General features: G+C 47.8%; 1 protein-coding gene across 3 annotated transcripts in view; it reads left to right on the plus strand.

The window, feature by feature from the left end:
- Nucleotides 1–14,747, plus strand: part of B3GALT5 (beta-1,3-galactosyltransferase 5) — a 52,744-nt gene extending 37,997 nt beyond the window's left edge. For 2 of the 3 annotated variants that reach the window (XM_043474453.1, XM_043474454.1), the window contains 3 exons: nucleotides 756–901; nucleotides 1,819–4,323; nucleotides 10,982–14,747. In XM_043474453.1, the coding sequence (XP_043330388.1) occupies nucleotides 1,819–2,754 (936 nt within the window). In that variant the 5' untranslated portion in view covers nucleotides 756–901 and the 3' untranslated portion in view covers nucleotides 2,755–4,323; nucleotides 10,982–14,747. The remainder of the gene's footprint in view (nucleotides 1–755; nucleotides 902–1,818; nucleotides 4,324–10,981) is intronic. The other variant, XM_043474455.1, reaches the window with a different exon arrangement.
- The last annotated feature ends 2,615 nt before the right edge of the window (nucleotides 14,748–17,362 follow it).

Raw genomic sequence — 17,362 nt, forward strand, 5'->3', positions numbered from 1 at the left:
AAATAGACTACACATCCTAGCCCTGCAAGTACAGTCTCACGAAGAAAGGGACAGACTTCTTAGCCTCTTACAGCACCAGCTCAGTATCATTCTCAAAGTCCATTTGCCTCCTGGGGTGATTTCTCTGAAGTTGGTGGGGGCTCCAGCTGATGGGGGACCCAGGAGAACAGGAGCTGGATTAAGTTGACCTCCAGAGAGTCAGCTAGCTGTTCCATTTCTTTTATGGGGAATGTATTTGGAACAGATTTTTCTTTAATGAAATTTCAAAGTGCTCTCTTGGTGTCAAAATAACCAACCCTTCCTTTGTTTCACACAGTGGGTTTCTTTTCTTGCCCTTTTCCCCTCTTATCCAGCATGATATTCTGAAAACACAGACACTGAGTTGAGAATTGATGTGTTTCCTCCCTATGTCAAGCCTTTAAACATCAGCCATGGACTCTATTATGTGACTGTAACTGACTTAGTTGTCTGCTATGTCTCCTCAAAAAGTTCTGGAATGTTGTCCTAACCCATTAGGCTAAAAGGATTTTCAGATTTTTGCATGCTCTTATTATTGTCAACAGAGCAAACATGTGGTGGGATGTGTCTTGATTGGACCCATTTTACAGATGAGAAAAGTGAGGCTGGGGAATAATGTCCTACTGATGAGTAATGCATTGGCACTATGGCAAATGCTTCAGCACAGCAAATAGTAAAGAACTGCTGCTGAGGCATGAGTAATTTGAATGACGCTGTTCTTGGTTTTTTCCTCATAGGGCTTGCCGAGGCAGAGAATCATCATTTTCTGGCAAACAAACCAAGCCCAAGACCTAATTGTGCTGAATGTCATATGCTGGCAGCTGTTGGAATCTACCCTTTGGCTTAGCTTTCAAACAAGAGGTTCATCTTACCCAGGAAAAGGGTGAGTTATTTGCTTTCTTAATGTTATAATGCTGACATGGATGATCCTGAGTTTGTGGAGAATAAAAGAGATAGGTGAGCAAAAGAACATGTGTGCATGTATAGTCTCTTTAGTCGTGTCTGACTCTGTGAGACCATATGGATTTTAGCCCGCCAGAGTTCTCTGTCCATGGGATTCTCCAGGCAAGAATACTGGAATGGGTTGCCATGCCCTCTTCCAGGGGATCTTCCCCACCCAGGGATCGAACCCATGTCTCTTACATCTCCTGCATTGGCAGGAGTTATTTACCACTGGCAGGAGTTGGGTTCTTTACCACTAGTGCCACCTGGGCAGCCCAATGAAAGAATAGGAGATTTAAAAAGTAACCTTAAAAAAAAAAAACCAAATTAAAAAAAAGCCACTGCTCTGCATGGATGGAATTCCAAGGTAGTTGTGCACATTGAAGACTGGTCTTGCTTCTTTCTGGGAGTGGTGAAATGGTGCTCAAATCAGTCAGAGAAGAGTGCCAGGAGTCTGTACATTTGGGTCTAGGACATGTGCTTTCCAGCCTTGCAGGTTCTCTAGCTAGATGTCATTATGGAGTCAGGGAAGGGCAGAACTGGAAGGACAGACCTAGTGAGCCATGTGGTTCCATGTCCTTCTAGATCAGGGATCCGAGACTCCCACCATGAAGGAGCCAGGACCACTGCCTGATTCCTGTGGTCCCAATCTTCCACCAGGGAGTGAGAGACGGTGTCACTCATCTCTGCCTCCCTGTGGAATCTCATTACTCCACTTGTGTCTGCAACAAGACTCCTGAGTTTCTAAAACTTGAGCCATGAAGCATGGGTCTCATCTCATCCCCCATCTCAACCACCCAGGGCAAAGCTATACTCCTGCTTTTTTGAGGTCTAACCATTTGGTTGTTTTCCTTTCAGATGGCTTACATGAAGATGAGATGGGTATATATTTCCCTGGTGATCCTGGGAGTCTTTTGTCTGTATTATAACCTGGAGGATCTGAATCCTTTTAAAGGAGAACCAGTGATTTTCAAGAATGAACTTGGGGACTTCCTTCAGCTCCCAGATATAGATTGCGGGCAGGATCCCCCCTTTCTTGTATTGCTGGTGGCTTCATCTCATGAGCAGCGGTTTGTCCGCTTGGTCATCCGGAGCACGTGGGGAAGAGAAAAGATCATAAAGGGAAAACGGATAAAAACATTCTTTCTCCTGGGAACCTCTCCCAGTAAAGACATCTCAAGAGAAGTGGCCAAGGAGAGCCAGAAGTTTCGTGATATTATCCAGAAGGACTTCACGGATGTTTATTTCAATCTGACCCTGAAGACCATGATGGGGATGCATTGGATCTACCGCTTTTGTCCACAGACGACTTTCGTGATGAAAACTGACTCTGACATGTTTGTCAATATCTACTATCTGACCGAACTGCTCCTGAAGAAAAACAGAACAACTCGATTTTTCACCGGCTTCCTAAAACTGAATGAGTATCCCATCAGGAGACGGTTCAATAAGTGGTTTGTCAGTAAGTACGAATATCCATGGGACAAGTACCCGCCCTTCTGCTCCGGCACTGGCTACGTTTTCTCTAGCGACGTGGCGGGTGAGGTGTATCGTGTTGCCAGTAGCGTGCCCTTCATTAAACTGGAAGATGTCTTTGTGGGGCTCTGCCTGAAAAGACTGAAGATCAGCCTGGAGGAACTTCACTCCGAGCAGACTTTCTTCCCCGAAGGGTTACCGTTCACCACCTGCCGTTATAAGAAGATTGTGGCCTCCCATCACATCAGGCCGCGAGATGTTCTGAAGTATTGGCAGGCTCTGGAAGGTTCTCTGCAAGAAGAGTGTCCAGATAACTGAGGGGAACCTAGAAGTGCCTGTGGACCACCGCGGTGATGGCTTTTGAAAGATCTTTGATGGTGTGGCTGAGACTCCCTAGGTTAGGGAGGGAGCGAGGAAGGAAGAGGCAGAACACAAGGTCTTGCAGCCTTCCCCATCTAAATGTAAATGCCACCACGGATGAAGCCCCATTTGGTACCCAAGCCATAACTGACACCATCTCTTGAGCACCTACCCTGTGGCACTAATGATGTGTACCTGCATCTTCTCATGTCAGGGGAGAGCATCCACATGGAGTGGTGGGTGTCACCGTCGCCACTTCACACACAAGGAGACAGCAGCTTAGAGAGGGATGGGGATCTGTCTCAAGGATGACAGCCGGCAGACACCAGAGCGAGGGTGAGAACCCCCTGCCGTCAGATTCCAGGCGGCAGCCTCTGTCTCAGTCCACCCTTGTGAGCTGCCTCCTGGGAGAGGATGGTGGTGATGGGGGCTCCAAGGGGGGGCCTTGCTGCTGGCATCCGTCAGTCCCTTGTAAGAGCCCCCCCCTCCTCCTCAAGTCCCATTCTCGTGCTTTATACTGCAGAGACTGGGGTGAACCAAAGCCCCCCCATCCCTCCGGTGCCGAGTTCCCTGTGTTCACGATGACCTGAGACCCTGTTAGCAGCTTGGCACTCAACTCACTACAAAGACACGGCTGCAGTGGCTGCAACTCCACCCCCAGGAAACACCCAGTTCCGGATAGAAACCAGTCTTTAGAAACCAGACTCAGCTCAGAAATCACTGTGAAACTTGGCCTGCTATACGGACCTGTTGGCCCTTCTGCTGAGTGGGGGATCCCTGAGAGCACCGCATTTCTTCCCCGCTGTCCAGCAGACAGGGGTCTGTAGGCTGCACCTGTCCTTGGTCGGGACTTCAGATCTCCAAGTGCGCACTGGGGGTGGTTGGATGCATCATCCATGAAGGATGCTGGGAGCTTTTCTGGGAACTGGTAATGATTTAATTCAAGACCCTCTCAAGCAGCTCCTGGGATGCTGAACATTGAACTGAGTCCTGGTCCAAGGTGCGTCTCCATGGGTGCGTGTCCTAAGCCCAATCCCAGCTCAGCGTCACCGAATTCCTCAGATGCCTGAGGAACAGCTGCTGCATTTTGTGATGTGGACTTTAGTATGCATCTCCTGGGGGTTTGGAAGAGCCTGTTCTGCAGGGTTGTGTGGAAACAAAGCACTTTTTTTTTTTAGCTAGGATCTGCCCATACAGCCACTGTCCCATGACATACAAAGCCATCTTGCTCCCGATCTCCAGGAGGATCGGTTCTTACTTTCTACTTTATTGCACCGAACTTTAGCAGCACTCAGAGGGGAGGCCTCGCATGGCTGTGAAACTTATAAATGTCGGACGAATCTCTGACCTGAACATGGGAAGAGGTGTCTGCTGCAGAATGGTCACAGCCAGGTTGATCTGCAAAGTGGCATCTTATTTTGCACAGCGTTTCTCGTTTCTGGATGGAGCTGCTTCTTGGCGGATGTGTTTTCTTATCCTGGCTGCTCTGAACATGCTGGGTCATGTTCAGAAAAGCTACCTTCTCAGGTGGGAAAATCAGGGACTGAGCTTGTTTTCTGAAGCCTGGATTTTTGCAGGGCCAGTCCTCAGTCCCGTGGGACAGACTGCCTCTGATTCGGGAGATAACGGTGGGCTCTGGGCTTTGAGAGTGAAGGAGTCTTTGGCAATAGGGCTGCGTCTGTGCTTAGATGTCCACCTTGTCTGGTGTGCGTGTCCATGTGGCCACTGGGCTGGGAGGGGAGGTTCATCTCATGCAGGATCTGGTCTCAGCACCTGCCCAAAGCCCTCACCATAGGAGCATAAGTACACACTCGGCTCCACCCTCTGTCTGTTCTGAAACAGTTTTCTGCAAAACACATCCCTTGCCCCTATCCCCAATTCTATTTCTTTATATAATGAAGACCTTTTATACTCTAAGGAAAAACATGTTTTGTGACTACAGAGCTTGAAGGGACCCTTGAGCTCATTTGGTCCGGCACTTACGTGGGATGAAAATAAAGCTCAAAGAGACCCAGAGGCTGGCCCAAGACTTCCCAGCTTGTTTGTCATGGAGTGCAGGTTCCAGCCAGAGGTGTAGTCCGTGATGCTGTCTTGCTTGTATGGGAGAGTCAGAAACTGTGCAAGTGCAAATTAGGAGGCAAAGCGAGGCTTTTGCAGTAGCACCCAGAGTGAATTTCAGAATGGGATTGGAGAGGAGCCAGGCTGGCGTCTTCACTCAGAGATCCAGGGAGGAATGGTGCTAATGTGTGTGCTCAGGTGTGTGTGCTCAGTTGCTAAGTCATGTCTGACTCTTTGTGATCCCAGTAACTGTAGCCTGCCAGACGCCTCTGTCCACGGAATTCTTCAGGCAAGAATACTGGCGTGGATTGCCACGCCTCCTCCAGGGGAACTTTCTGATCCAGGGATCTAACTCTTATCTCCTGCGTCTCCTGCATGGGCAGGTGGGTTCTTTACCAGCGAATCACCTGGGAAGTCCATAACACTGATGGCCAAGGCTAATTGCCAGGCACTGAGATAAAGGCTTCACAAGTATTACTTCCTTAAATGCTCTCAGCTACTCCCCAGGAGGTGACTACCCAGTTTTCCTGCTTTTCAGTTCAGTTCAGTCACTGTCGTGTCCAACTCTTTGCAACCTCATGGACTGCAGCAGGCCAGGCTTCCCTGTCCATCAGCAACCCCTGGAGCTTGCTCAAACTCAGGTCTATTGAGTCAGTGATGCAATCCAACCTTCTTTACAGATGAGGAAACCGAGGCAGAGAGAGCGTGAACAGCTAGCTCAAGGTCACACAGCTGAAGTGTAGCAGAAATAGGTTGTGAACCCAAGTTCTTGGGAGCATCACATGTGTTGGTCACAATTAGCACTGCCACCCCTAGGCAGTCAGCTGGCCTGAGGGATGCAGTTCGTGTTCAGAGGGAGGCAGGTGCCCCCTGCCTTGGGGGCTCAGGCTGCATGTCTGGCCCTTCCACAGACTTCCCACACCACACACCCCCTCCCTTTAGGACATGAACCCCAAGTCCTCTGCTGGGCTGGAGACTGTACAAAGAAATCAGTGGGGCTCCCATAGGTCCAGCCTCTCCACTTTGGGGCTTGATTCCCAGCTCTTCTAACCTCTACAGAGCAAGCCCCTTGCTCAGGTTGTACTTCCACCCTCACTGTGTTTCCCTTCTGCCAACTCAGCCCCCACACACCCAGACAGGCTGTTGTTTCTGATCTACCAAACCATCATTAAGCCCATTCCCTTCACTGCCCCATGTCTGCTCCTTTGGGTGTTCTGCCCGAGGCAGTTTTCCATATTTGTCCTCCTAAATTCGTCTCCTGTTCCATCTGAAATCCCCTCTTAGCAGACTCTGGTGCCTGGCTCCACCAGATGGTTCTCACTGAAGTCACTGATGACCTGAGATGTGGGTTCCAAGGTCAGGTCTCTGTCCTCATTTGGCCGCCTGCACTGCTGGTCTTGCCTGCTTCTGGGGCACTGGATGCTCTGGACTCTCCTTCTCGCTGGTCCCCTCTTTGCTTGTTCCATCTCCTCACTCTGCCTGGCCTCATTTATTTCCCCTCGTTGTACTCCGGTGGTCTCATCCAGCCCCATTGTTTAAAAAGTAGTAGGCTTGACTGGATCCTATTGTGCTGAGGGTGCCCATTTATCTCCAGCCTGGGGCTCTCTCTTGCTCGTCAGCCTCATAAATTTCATGACCTCCTTGACATCACAAAGTGAGCAAATATGCAACTGAATTTGTCCTGAACCATCTCCCCCAGCTCCTCATCCACATCACCTGCAGCCTTCACTTCCTCAGGTAATGGCCCTTCCATCCTTCAGTCGTTGTTGTTCAGTCGCTGTTATGCCCAACTCCTTGCGACCCCTTGGACTGCAGCATTCCAGGCTTCCCTAGCCTTCACTATCTCCTGGAGTTTGCTTGAACTTGTGTCCATTGAGTCAGTGATGCCATCTAATCATCTCATCCCTGCCCTGATTCTCCTCCTGCCCTCAATCTTTCCCAGCATCAGAGTCTTTTCCAGTGAGTTGGCTCTTCCCATCAGGGGGCCAAAGTATGGGAACTTCAGCTTCAGCATCAGTCCTTCCAGTGAATATTCAGGACTGATTTCTTTTAGGATTGACTGGTTTGATCTCCTTGCAGTCCAGGGTACTCTCAAGACTCTTCTCCAGTGCCACAATTGGAAAGCATCAATGCTTCAGTGCTCAGCCTTCATTGTGGTCCATTTCTCACATCCATACATGACTACTGGAAAAAGCATACCTTTGACTAGATGGACCTTTATTGGCAAAGTGTTGTCTCTGCTTTTTAATATGTTGTCTAGGTTTGTCATAGTTTTTCTTCCAAGGAGCAAGTGTCTTTTAATTTCATGGCTGCAGTCACCATCCGCAGTGATTCTGGAGCCCAAGAAAATAAAGTCTGTCACTGTTTCCATTGTTTACCCATCTATTCACCATGAAGTGATGGGACCGGATGCCATGATCTTCATTTTTTGAATGTTGAGTTTTAAGCCAGCTTTTTCACTCTCCTCTTTCACCTTCATCAAAAGACTCAAGTCAGACACTTTGAAGGCATCTGTGACTCCTCTCTCTTAACCAATGCATCGGCCCTGCCTTTGTTTTATATCCAGAAGCCAATCGCTGCCGCCACCTGCCCCCACCCCACACCCCCATCATCTGGGACTTGTGTCCCTGAAGTTGCTCCTACCTGGGCTTTTGGCCTCCATCATCACATCCGCTTCATCTGTTTCCTAAGCAGCATCCAGACTGCTCCTTTGAAAATATGGACCAGAGCATCTCACTTCTCTGCTCCAAACCCATCTCTGAGGAAGCCTTCCAATGATGTCCCATCTTTTAAATCATTGTCTGCCTATGTCATTTTCTAACCTCGTCCCTTCCTGTCCTCCCTTCTGGCCTCCCTGAAAGGGAGTACTATTCCAGCCGCACTGGCCTTCTTGCTCTTCCTGAAATGTCCCAGGCACACGCTAACGGCCTCAGGGCCTCTGCCAGGGTCACCCTTTCCTCGGACAGTCTCATGGCCCATTTCTTTGCTTCTTTAATGTCTTTGGCCATACATCATCCCTTCTTTAAGAACCTCATCCTGGTCACTTTCTATGAAATTGCAACTCATCCCACCTGGTGCCCCCTGGCCTTGTTATATTGTTTCATTGCACTGATAATTTCTAACAGAGTTCGAGATCAGTCCTGGGTGTTCATTGGAAGGACTGATGCTGAAGCTGAAACTCCAATACTTTGGCCACTTCATGCGAAGAGTTGACTCATTGGAAAAGACTCTGATGCCGGGAGGGATTGGGGGCAGGAGGAGAAGGGGACGGCAGAGGATGAGATGGCGGGATGGCATCACCAACTCGATGGACATGAGTTTGAGTAAGCTCCGGGAGTTGGTGATCGACAGGGAGGCCTGGCATGCTGCGATTCATGGGGTCGCAAAGAGTCGGACATGACTGAGCGACTGAACTGATAGCATATCTATTTATTATCATGTATCTATTTTGGTTATTGTTTATAGCTTGCTCCAGTTGAACAAAAGCTTTGTGCAGGAACGGTTCTTTGTTTTCTCCACTGATGTACCTTACATTCTTAGCACAGTTCCTGGTACATAGTCTATACTCAGTAAATATTTGCTGAGTGGACATGTGATGACCTTTGTGGCCATTTTAAGGTGATCTTAAAGGGGAAGCAGGGAGCCTCAACTAAAAGGTGAAGGGGTTCTAAAATGTAACCAACACTATGGATCCAACATGTAGTTCCAGTATCATTCAGTAAATGGGATGCTGAGATCCTATTTTTACTGAAAACTAGGACCTGAAAACCTAGAAATGCTATATAGTAGTGCTTCGTGACTTCATGCCTCTCCTTTTAAGGAATAGGAAATCTCTCACATTGAGAAGTAAATAGAATTCTATAATGTACTTTGTGTGCCTGCCCACATCCTGCCAACCCCATCTTATCTCATCTACAACCTCCTTCTGTTGCTGGTGGTGGTTTAGTCGCTTAGTCGTGTCTGACTCTTGCGACCCCATGGACTGTAGCCCACTAGGCTCCTCTGTCCATGGGATTTTCCAGGCAAGAATACTGGAGTGGGTAACCATTCTTTTCTCCAGGGGATCTTCCTGATCTAGGGATTGAAACCGGGTTTCCTGTGTTGTAGGCAGATTCTTTACCTATTGAACCACCAGGGAGGTCCTTCTGTTTTCCTGATTGTAGAAATTTACTTATTTTTCTCAACTGTATCCGACTTTTCTCCTAGGAGAATGACAACAATATACCAAGTTGTCAGGAAATAGACCTCATTTCTAAAAATGGTGACAGCCGGAACAGAAGGTACAAAGGCAGTTTCAGATGAAGGTAGAGTTATTGTGCTTCCAAACTTCAAGAGGTTTTAGAGCTCATCCCTTTAGTTTATGTGTGAATATCAAGATTTGTAGAATTAGAGCTTCAAGTCAGCATTCAGAGGGGTGATGACCCTCAGTCTGATGCTACACCCACAGTTGTGTACTGACTTTTTCCTTCTTAGGTACTTAATTCCTGTTGTCTTAAAGCACACCATTGTAGCAACAGAGCACTCTATAAAAAAAGGGAGGAAGGAAAACTCCAAACCAACAAAACGCACCAGACCTCCTCTCCTGGAGTTCCCCAGTAGCACCTGCTCCCAGACACTCGGCAGGTGCATCTAAAAGGCACATCGAAAACACATTCCTCAGTCTCCTGCCCCCGAGCCCTGTCTTGCCCCAGAGTTTCCAGTTGTAGGGAATGTTGTCACCGACCATCTGCTCTTTCAGTTCTGTGACTTCCCTCTGCCTCTCTGCTGCCCTGCCGTGCCTGTTGGTTGCCGATCCCTGTGGTTTTGACACCATCTCTCCACGTCCATCATTGCAGCCTCAGTGCAGGCCACCATCTTGGGTCAGCTGGCCTTACGCAGCGTGTTTCTAGCTGATCTCACAGATCTAATCACGGTGCCCTCCAACCTTTCCTCCACTTTACATCCAGAGTAATTTAAAAAACTCTATTGGAGTATAATTGATTTACTATGTGTGTTAGTTTCAGGTGTATAGCAAAGTTATATATATATATTTTTTTTTTCTTTTTCAGATTCTTTTCCATCATAGGTTAATGTTGACTATAGTTCTCTGTACTGTACAGTATGTCTTTGTTGTTTATTTTATTTATGGTGGTGTGTGTCTGCTAATCCCAAACTCCTAATTTACCCGCCCCCCTAACTCCCCACATTCCCCTTTGGTAACCATAAATTTGTTCTCTAAGTCTGTGAGTTTATTTGTTTCGTAAATAGGTTCATTTGTATCATTTTTTTTTTTAGATTCCACATATAAGTGATATCATGTGATATTTTCTTTCTCTGCCTTAACTTCACTTGGTGTAATTTTCTCTAGATCCATCCATTTTGCTGTACACAGAGTAAATTTTTTTTTTTTTTTGAAAAGATGATCTGATTAGGAAACTCAAAGACTCAAGGAAGCTGAACAATTTCCCCCAGGGAATTCTGTCCTCCCGTCCATGAGCTGCCGGCTGCTTCAGAGATCAGACTGGTGACCCCAACTCCTGCTGGGCACTCTAGCAATGTTCCACTGACCCCTGAAGGCTGGCATAAAGTGCTAACATGCACTTTTTAAACAAAACAAATTAATTTTCATGGGAGTTCTTGGATCCTCTTGAATGTGGCTACTCTGGGGGTGGGGCTGCTTGGGTTTGAATTTTACCTCCCTCTCTCACTCAACAAGCAAGTCACTTATCTTGACTTTAGTTTTTTTTTTCCATCTGAAAAATGGGACAATAATTGTTCTCACCTCGCAGGGTTATTGTGTTAGTCAAGATGATGCGTGTGAATTGATCGATGACTTGAGTGGTTCTGCTGAAGGTCAGTGTCTGGACTTGGATTTTGGTGCATTTTATAGTGATCTGCAGGCCAACCAAGAGATCTTTGGGGTGAGTCTTTAAGACTTTGTTCAGCCCTGGCTCCTTTCTCTCCTTCTGATGTTCCCTGGCACTCCTGAAGAAGTTCTTCTATCCGTTGTGTCCTTCAGCATTGAAGAGCACAGTGTTCCTGACTCAGTTCATTCAGAAGGGGTCACAGCCTGAGCAGGTGATAAACAAATGGAGTGGAGGTGCCTTCGAGGTTATCTGCAGTCTAAAAAATAGCCTCCTTTTTCCAGATAAGAAAACCAAGACTCAGGAAAGTGGAGTGACTTTGCCAAGTCCTTCAATTACCAGCATCTCCAGAAGCAGAAACCAGCATCAGAAAGCTCATGTCAGCCATTCATTCATCTGTTTATTCACTCTTCGGGCAAATACGGTCAGTGATTTTTACAAGACACCAGGAATGAGGGTCAAGCTGAGGTTCACGGCCATGGGTTCTGCAAACAGAGTGAGAGCTGGACAAACACACGATGTCAAGAGGATAGAGGGGGCGTCTGTTCCCTTGGCAACCAAAAGAAGCAGTGTTTGTTCAGTGCCATCTCTGTCGATAGACGCCATAAACCTTTTCCACACCTGCTGTCTCGATTCCTTGCAGCAGCCATTCTCATTATAAACAACCCCCTGGTTTTGAGTTGAGGTTCAGAGTGACCCGTTGACTTGACAGGGAGGCTGAGATGTGAGGAGACCACCCCTCCCTCACCCCCTGGCCTTCAGTGCCTCCCCTTTCACCAGCGCGTGGTAGGTGAGCCCTCCCACGGTGCTTAGGGACTGGTAAACCTCCTGATTCTCTCAGGAGGCTCAGCTCTGCCCCCGGCCCAGCTCTCCAAGGGGTCTGCCATCTTGTCTTTGTTCCCCTTGCCACCATTTCTTTCCCAAGTGTCGACAACATCTCTGTCCTTTGTGACCTTCTGGGATTCGGCCCTTTGTCACCAGTGGTGTCCCAGGAACCTCCTCTTTAGCTGGGTCCTCCGACCTGTCCTGTCCTGGCCAGCCCTGTCCTGAGTTCACTCAGCTCTCCATCTGATGGTTTGAACAAGTGTTTGGCTTCAGAACATGAACCCCTCCAGGCCAGCCCAGCCCACTTTCCACCTCTGTTTACCCGAAGACCTTGCCAAAGAAGCTATCCCTCAAAATAGTGTGGATTCCACACTACAGGCATTAGCGTCTATCAGCGTGTGTGCATGTGTGTGTGTGTGCCTGTGGGGGTGATCTGAGGCTGTAAGCTCAGGTGCTCAGTGGTGGCCAGTATCTGTGTGTTACTTGATCTCCCCGAGTCTGTGAAGGGCAGTAAGAGGAGCGAGGTGAAGTTTGCTCACACGGGGTGTAAAGAGCAGGAGCCCCCAGTGTTCTCAGCTCTGGGGCGTCAGTGAGAGTCTGAGAGGTCCCTTTGTCCTCTATGACAGAGCAGGTTCATGCTGCCCTGGGCGTGGTGGGAATCGAGGCTACAGGAATGGTCTAGAGTCGCCTTGTTCAGAGATTTTCCGGACTCCACTTTTCAAGCAGGATCTTTAGAAAAAGTGAAAGAAAGTGAAAGAGATCAAACAGTATCTTGAATTTGCATGTATTCCTCCAGAAGCAAGAAGTAGTGTGCACACACTACTATTTAGAGTGGTCTGTGCCTCTGAGCCCCGATACACGGGCTAAAGGGGAGAGACCAGGTTGGGGCGGTTCTCATGGGCTCTCCAGGCAGAAGTCTATGGCTTTACCAGAGATTAAGTAATTAACAAGCCTGCTTTCATACAGCAGCTGCTGTTCCTCCTGATTTTAAAAATAGATGAGATGCTTACCCGGCCTTCACATCTCCCACTGGGGAGTATTTTCTTCTCTCTCTCTCTCTTTTTTAAGAATTTGTTTCAGTATTTGTCGTATCGAGACTGACATTTTAGCAGTTTCCCAGGTGTGGTCAACTCCTTGCAGGTTTCTGAGAAGGGACACCTTCTCTCTGTTCAGCCCCCTGCCTGGTAGGGAGGAGATACTTTGTCGGTTAGTTTTTGGGTTAGATGTTTGGGCAGAATGGTGGACTGGAGAAAAAGATGAAGTGAACTGCAGGTCCCTTCAAACATTATTCTTAAAGCCTCTTTTCTAGATTGTCATTGACACATATTTTTATTTATTTGGTTCTATATGATCCAGAAGTCTGTATGTGAGCCTGGGCTGAGGTGTGTTAGAAATAAACTCCCAACGGTGTGTCTTGGAGGTGAATTGTACTGACATTCTCTGTTTTGAATTTGATGGGAGGATTTGTAGCTTGTGGGAAGTTAGGAACCTGAGTTCCTTTATTTTGCTGCTTTTTCAGTATGACTATGAGGAAAGAACTCATTGCTCTCAGATCAGAAATTGATCAGTGAAGCCACCTTCCCCTCATATGGGTTAAAGAACTGTGATGGCTGGATAAGCCGAGGGGACAAGGAAGCAGGTTATGTCTCAGTGCCTGCTGATTGGAGGAGAGACAGACAAAAAAATTAGTTTTTAATTAATTTAAAAACCTAATTCTTCTCTTATCAGACACAGTCAGCCTTAAGCATAAGTAGAAAAATGAATTCCGTAGCCAAATGTAGTTTTTGGAGGCATGCTGTTTTGCCTTGTCTGTTTGTCCCATTGCCTGTGTACTCTGGTTGAGTACACAGTTTGGGTGGCTGGGGTGGCCTTTACCCAGCCTGGCCTAGAGCTCCTGCCACACGTGCTGTGGGGGAGGCCGTGCAAGGTCTTGAGTCCCCAAACAAAGAGACAAACCGGGAATTCCCTTGTAGTTCAGTGGCTAAGACTCTGTGCTCCCAGCGTAGGGGGCTGGGGTTTGATCCCCATTAGGTAATTAGATCTCTCTTGCTGCAACTAAGATCTAGTACAGCCAAATAGATAAATATTAAAAAGAGGGAGAGAGGAACCAAAGAAGTAGTGATACCCTTAGTTAAATTATGCTCTGGAAAATGTCAGATGGCAGAGGGTGGGGGGTGGGGATTGATCTGTTTTCCACCTGGTCAAATAAGACATCAGGAAAAATCCAGCATGCCTGGAAATTATTTAATGCCAATTGAGAACACATGACGTGTTCGTGGACAAAATTTGCTTGTTTCAGAGGTCCCCAACTTCTTTGGCACCAAAGGCTGGTTTCCTGGAAGACAATTTTTCCATAGACCTGTGGGTGGGAGAGATGGTTTGGGGATGATTCAAGCACATTACATTTATCATGAACTTTATTTCTATTACTACTACATCAGTTCCACCTCAGATCAAGCATTAGATCTTGGAGGCTGGGGACCTAAAAGACAAGAAGTAAAAATAAAACTCTATATTACTGACTGATAACCTGAAAATGTCTCCCTGTATTTTAGGAGAATTTACTAGACTCTTATGTCATCATATTTTGGAAGTAGGCATATGTATTTATTTATTATATATTAATGATATTTATCTTTAATAAAATTAAGCTATTATGATAGCAGAGTTCACTTAACTTGGTTTGTTCTCAGTTGTTGATGATATGATAAACTTGTGTTCTAGAAAGTCAGAAGTGTAAGATTTAAACTGGACAATATGCCCCCCCCCCCACATTGATGTTTTCTATATTTTTTTGTTTGGGAAAAATACTTTAAAAATTCAACTTTGATTTTATATGTTTAGAAAAATAAGCTGAACAACCTTGACATGCTTATCATGAACGACATGGGAATTCCTTGTTTACCTTGAGGTTTGGAAGCAAAGACATGGGGCTGTAACTTTCGGGGGGTCCTGAGGGTACAGTGTTTGGTGAGAGGCAAGAGATGAGGTCTCCGGTCGGGACTCATAAGCCTGGGGCTTTAGGGGCAGGCACCCTTTGTGATTTTCTTTCTCTCAGGTACATTTCTATTTTTTAAAACTACCATTTAAGTTTAAGAACTCAAGCCTTGTGAACTGATACAACTGTACCTTTAGAATTTTCATGGTGACTCATCTCTGAGCTAGAGCTTGAATCCTTGACCTTTCAAAGTGTCATTTACATGGAAATAAAATGATCAAAACAGATGTATTTTTCTTTGACTTGAGTGTGTATTTTCCACACTACCTGTGGTACCGCAGACCTGCAGGTCACCACCCACACATGCTTCCTGCAGACAGCAACCTCAGCCCATCTCAGACTCGAGCTAGGAGTTGGAGGGAGTTTTTCCGGTAAGCAACCTGTAACTTCTAAACATGACTTCTAAAGATGGTGTGCTTGACCCAGAAAACCCCACAAAGTCATGCAAATCAAGAGGATCAGACCTTTGTGTTTACTTTGAGAACACTTGTGAAACTGCCCAGGCCATTAAGGGTATGCATATCCAAAAAGCTACCATGTATCTGAAGGATGTCACCTTTAAGAAGCAACATGGGCCATTCCATTATTACAGTGACGGAGTTGGTAGGTGTGCACAGGCCAAGTAGTGGGGCTGGATGCAGGGTTGGTGGCCCAAAAAGAGTGCTGAATTTTTACTGCGCATGCTCAGAAATGCAGAGAGTAGTGCTGAACTTAAGGGCTTAGATGTAGATTCTCTGGTCATTGAGCACATCCAGGTGAACAAAGTCCCCCAAGATGCGGTGCAGGACTTACAGAGCTCATGGTCAGATCAACCCATACATGGGCTCTCCCTGCCACGGTGAGATGATCCTTACTGAAAAAGAACAGATTGCTCCTAACCCAGAAGAGGATGTGGCACAGAAGAAAAAGATAGCCCAGAAGAAACTGGAGGAATGAAAACTTATGGCCTGGGAATAAATACTGCAAAAATAAATGCAAATAAGGGCAAAAAAAAAGAAGTTGAGGGAATCAGGCAGGGGGTGCAGGCTGTGTGTGTCGGGGGTGTGGAAGCCTAGAGACAGGCAGAGAATGGGACAGCTTCAAAGTGATGCCTCTGTGCTATGCTTCGTATCTCAGCCATGTTGGACTCTGCAACTCCATGCCCTCTGTTTGTGGTGATTCTCCAGACAGGAATACTAGAGTGGGTTACCATTCCTCCCTCCAGAGGATCTTCTGAGCCCAGGGATCGAACTCAGGTTTCCCGAATTGCAGGTGGATTCTTTACCATCTGAGCCACCGGGGAAGTCAAGAATACTGGAGTGGGTAGCCTGTCCCTTCTCCAGGGGATCTTCCTGACCCAGGAATTGAACCAGGGTCTCCTGCATTGCAGGTGGATTCTTAACCAACTGAGCTACCAGGGAAGCCCACCCCGGTGCTGAATCAAATCATAGAGACAAAAATTTGGGGTGAAGTAGAAAAGAAGAGCTTTATTGCTTTGCCAGGAAAAGGGGGACACAGAGGGCTTGTGTCCTCAAAACTGTGTGTCTCACCTGGGAGGATTTGGTGAGGAGTTTATAGTAATGATTCAAGGATGGGGTTGATGGGATCAGGGTGTGTGCAGGGCCTGGACTCCTTTAACCTGGCCCCAAGTGGTCACCTCCACTTGGTGAGGCTTTCTCAAATGGTAGAGAAACTGCCTGGAATGTGGGAGACCTGCATTTGATCCCACAGCAGGGAGGATCCTCTGGGGAAGGGCATGGCAACCCACTCCAGTATTCCTGCCTGGAGAATTCCATGGACAGAGGAGCCTGGCAGCTACAGTTCATGGGGCCCCAAAGAGTCAGACATGACTGAGTGACTGACTTTTACTTTCACTTTTGGGACACAAAGAAGGTCATAAAGGCTGAGGTCAGGTTCCACAAATAAGGACTGGGTGGCCCAGGAAGGCTTCTGTGCCTCGGAGCCTCACAGGGTCCTGCTTGGTTTCAGAAGGATGGGTGACCACCCAGCCAAGAATTTCGCTCCCTCCAGTGATGAGATGGGGCTGTCCTTGGTCCCCTGAAAGGCCTGGCCTGCCCCTCCTGATGGTCCCGTCACAGACTCCACTCCCACTACTGTGACTTCCCCCATCTGCAGTGCCAGTCACGCCTCCCTTCTAGAACATTCCCATGATACACAAAAGTGCTCTCACTTGCCACTCAAAGACTTCCCTCCTTTCTCAGTACGGTCCCTTCCTCTATTTTCCCTTAATATTATCACCTCTCCAAAGAGCAGCCTTCCCACCACCCCTCCTCAGCTCCTGTTCTCCCTCACCTGGCCACTGTTCTATTCATCCTGGTGGAGGCACCCACGACCCACCCGCCCAGCACCTATGTCTTGCTGGAACCCTCGGCGCCCTCTAATCCTGCTGAGCCCAGCCTGCTCCCTCAGGCTCCCCTCCCCCGAGTCCGAGACCACATGCTCTGCTGGATCTCCTCCGCCTTGGCCTCTTCTCCCTGGTCTCCTCCGCTGGTTCCACGTGTGCTCCCCAGGCTGGCCAGCCAGTGTTGGAGGACTCCAGGATGAGATCGCAGACCTCTTCTCTTCCCTGTCATTGACACTCCCTCTGAGTCAAATTGAAGCAGGAAGCAGATGCCACCCCCCCCCCTCCCCCCCGGCCACTGCCCACCGTCCCCCCCCCCTCCCCGCCCCCACCTCCCCAGGGTAAAGCAATTGGAGATTCGTTCTCTATTGACAGAAACTCCAAGACAAGAATAGCAGGGCAATTAAGGGAGGAGGCTGGACCCTGCACAGACCACATACTTCTCATTCCCCAAGTCAGGAGACCTCCCTGACCACACATGTGCAGAAAAGGTCCCCTGGA

This window comes from Cervus canadensis, chromosome 7, assembly GCF_019320065.1.
Source record: "Cervus canadensis isolate Bull #8, Minnesota chromosome 7, ASM1932006v1, whole genome shotgun sequence".
In the NCBI taxonomy this organism is placed as follows: Eukaryota; Metazoa; Chordata; class Mammalia; order Artiodactyla; family Cervidae; genus Cervus; species Cervus canadensis.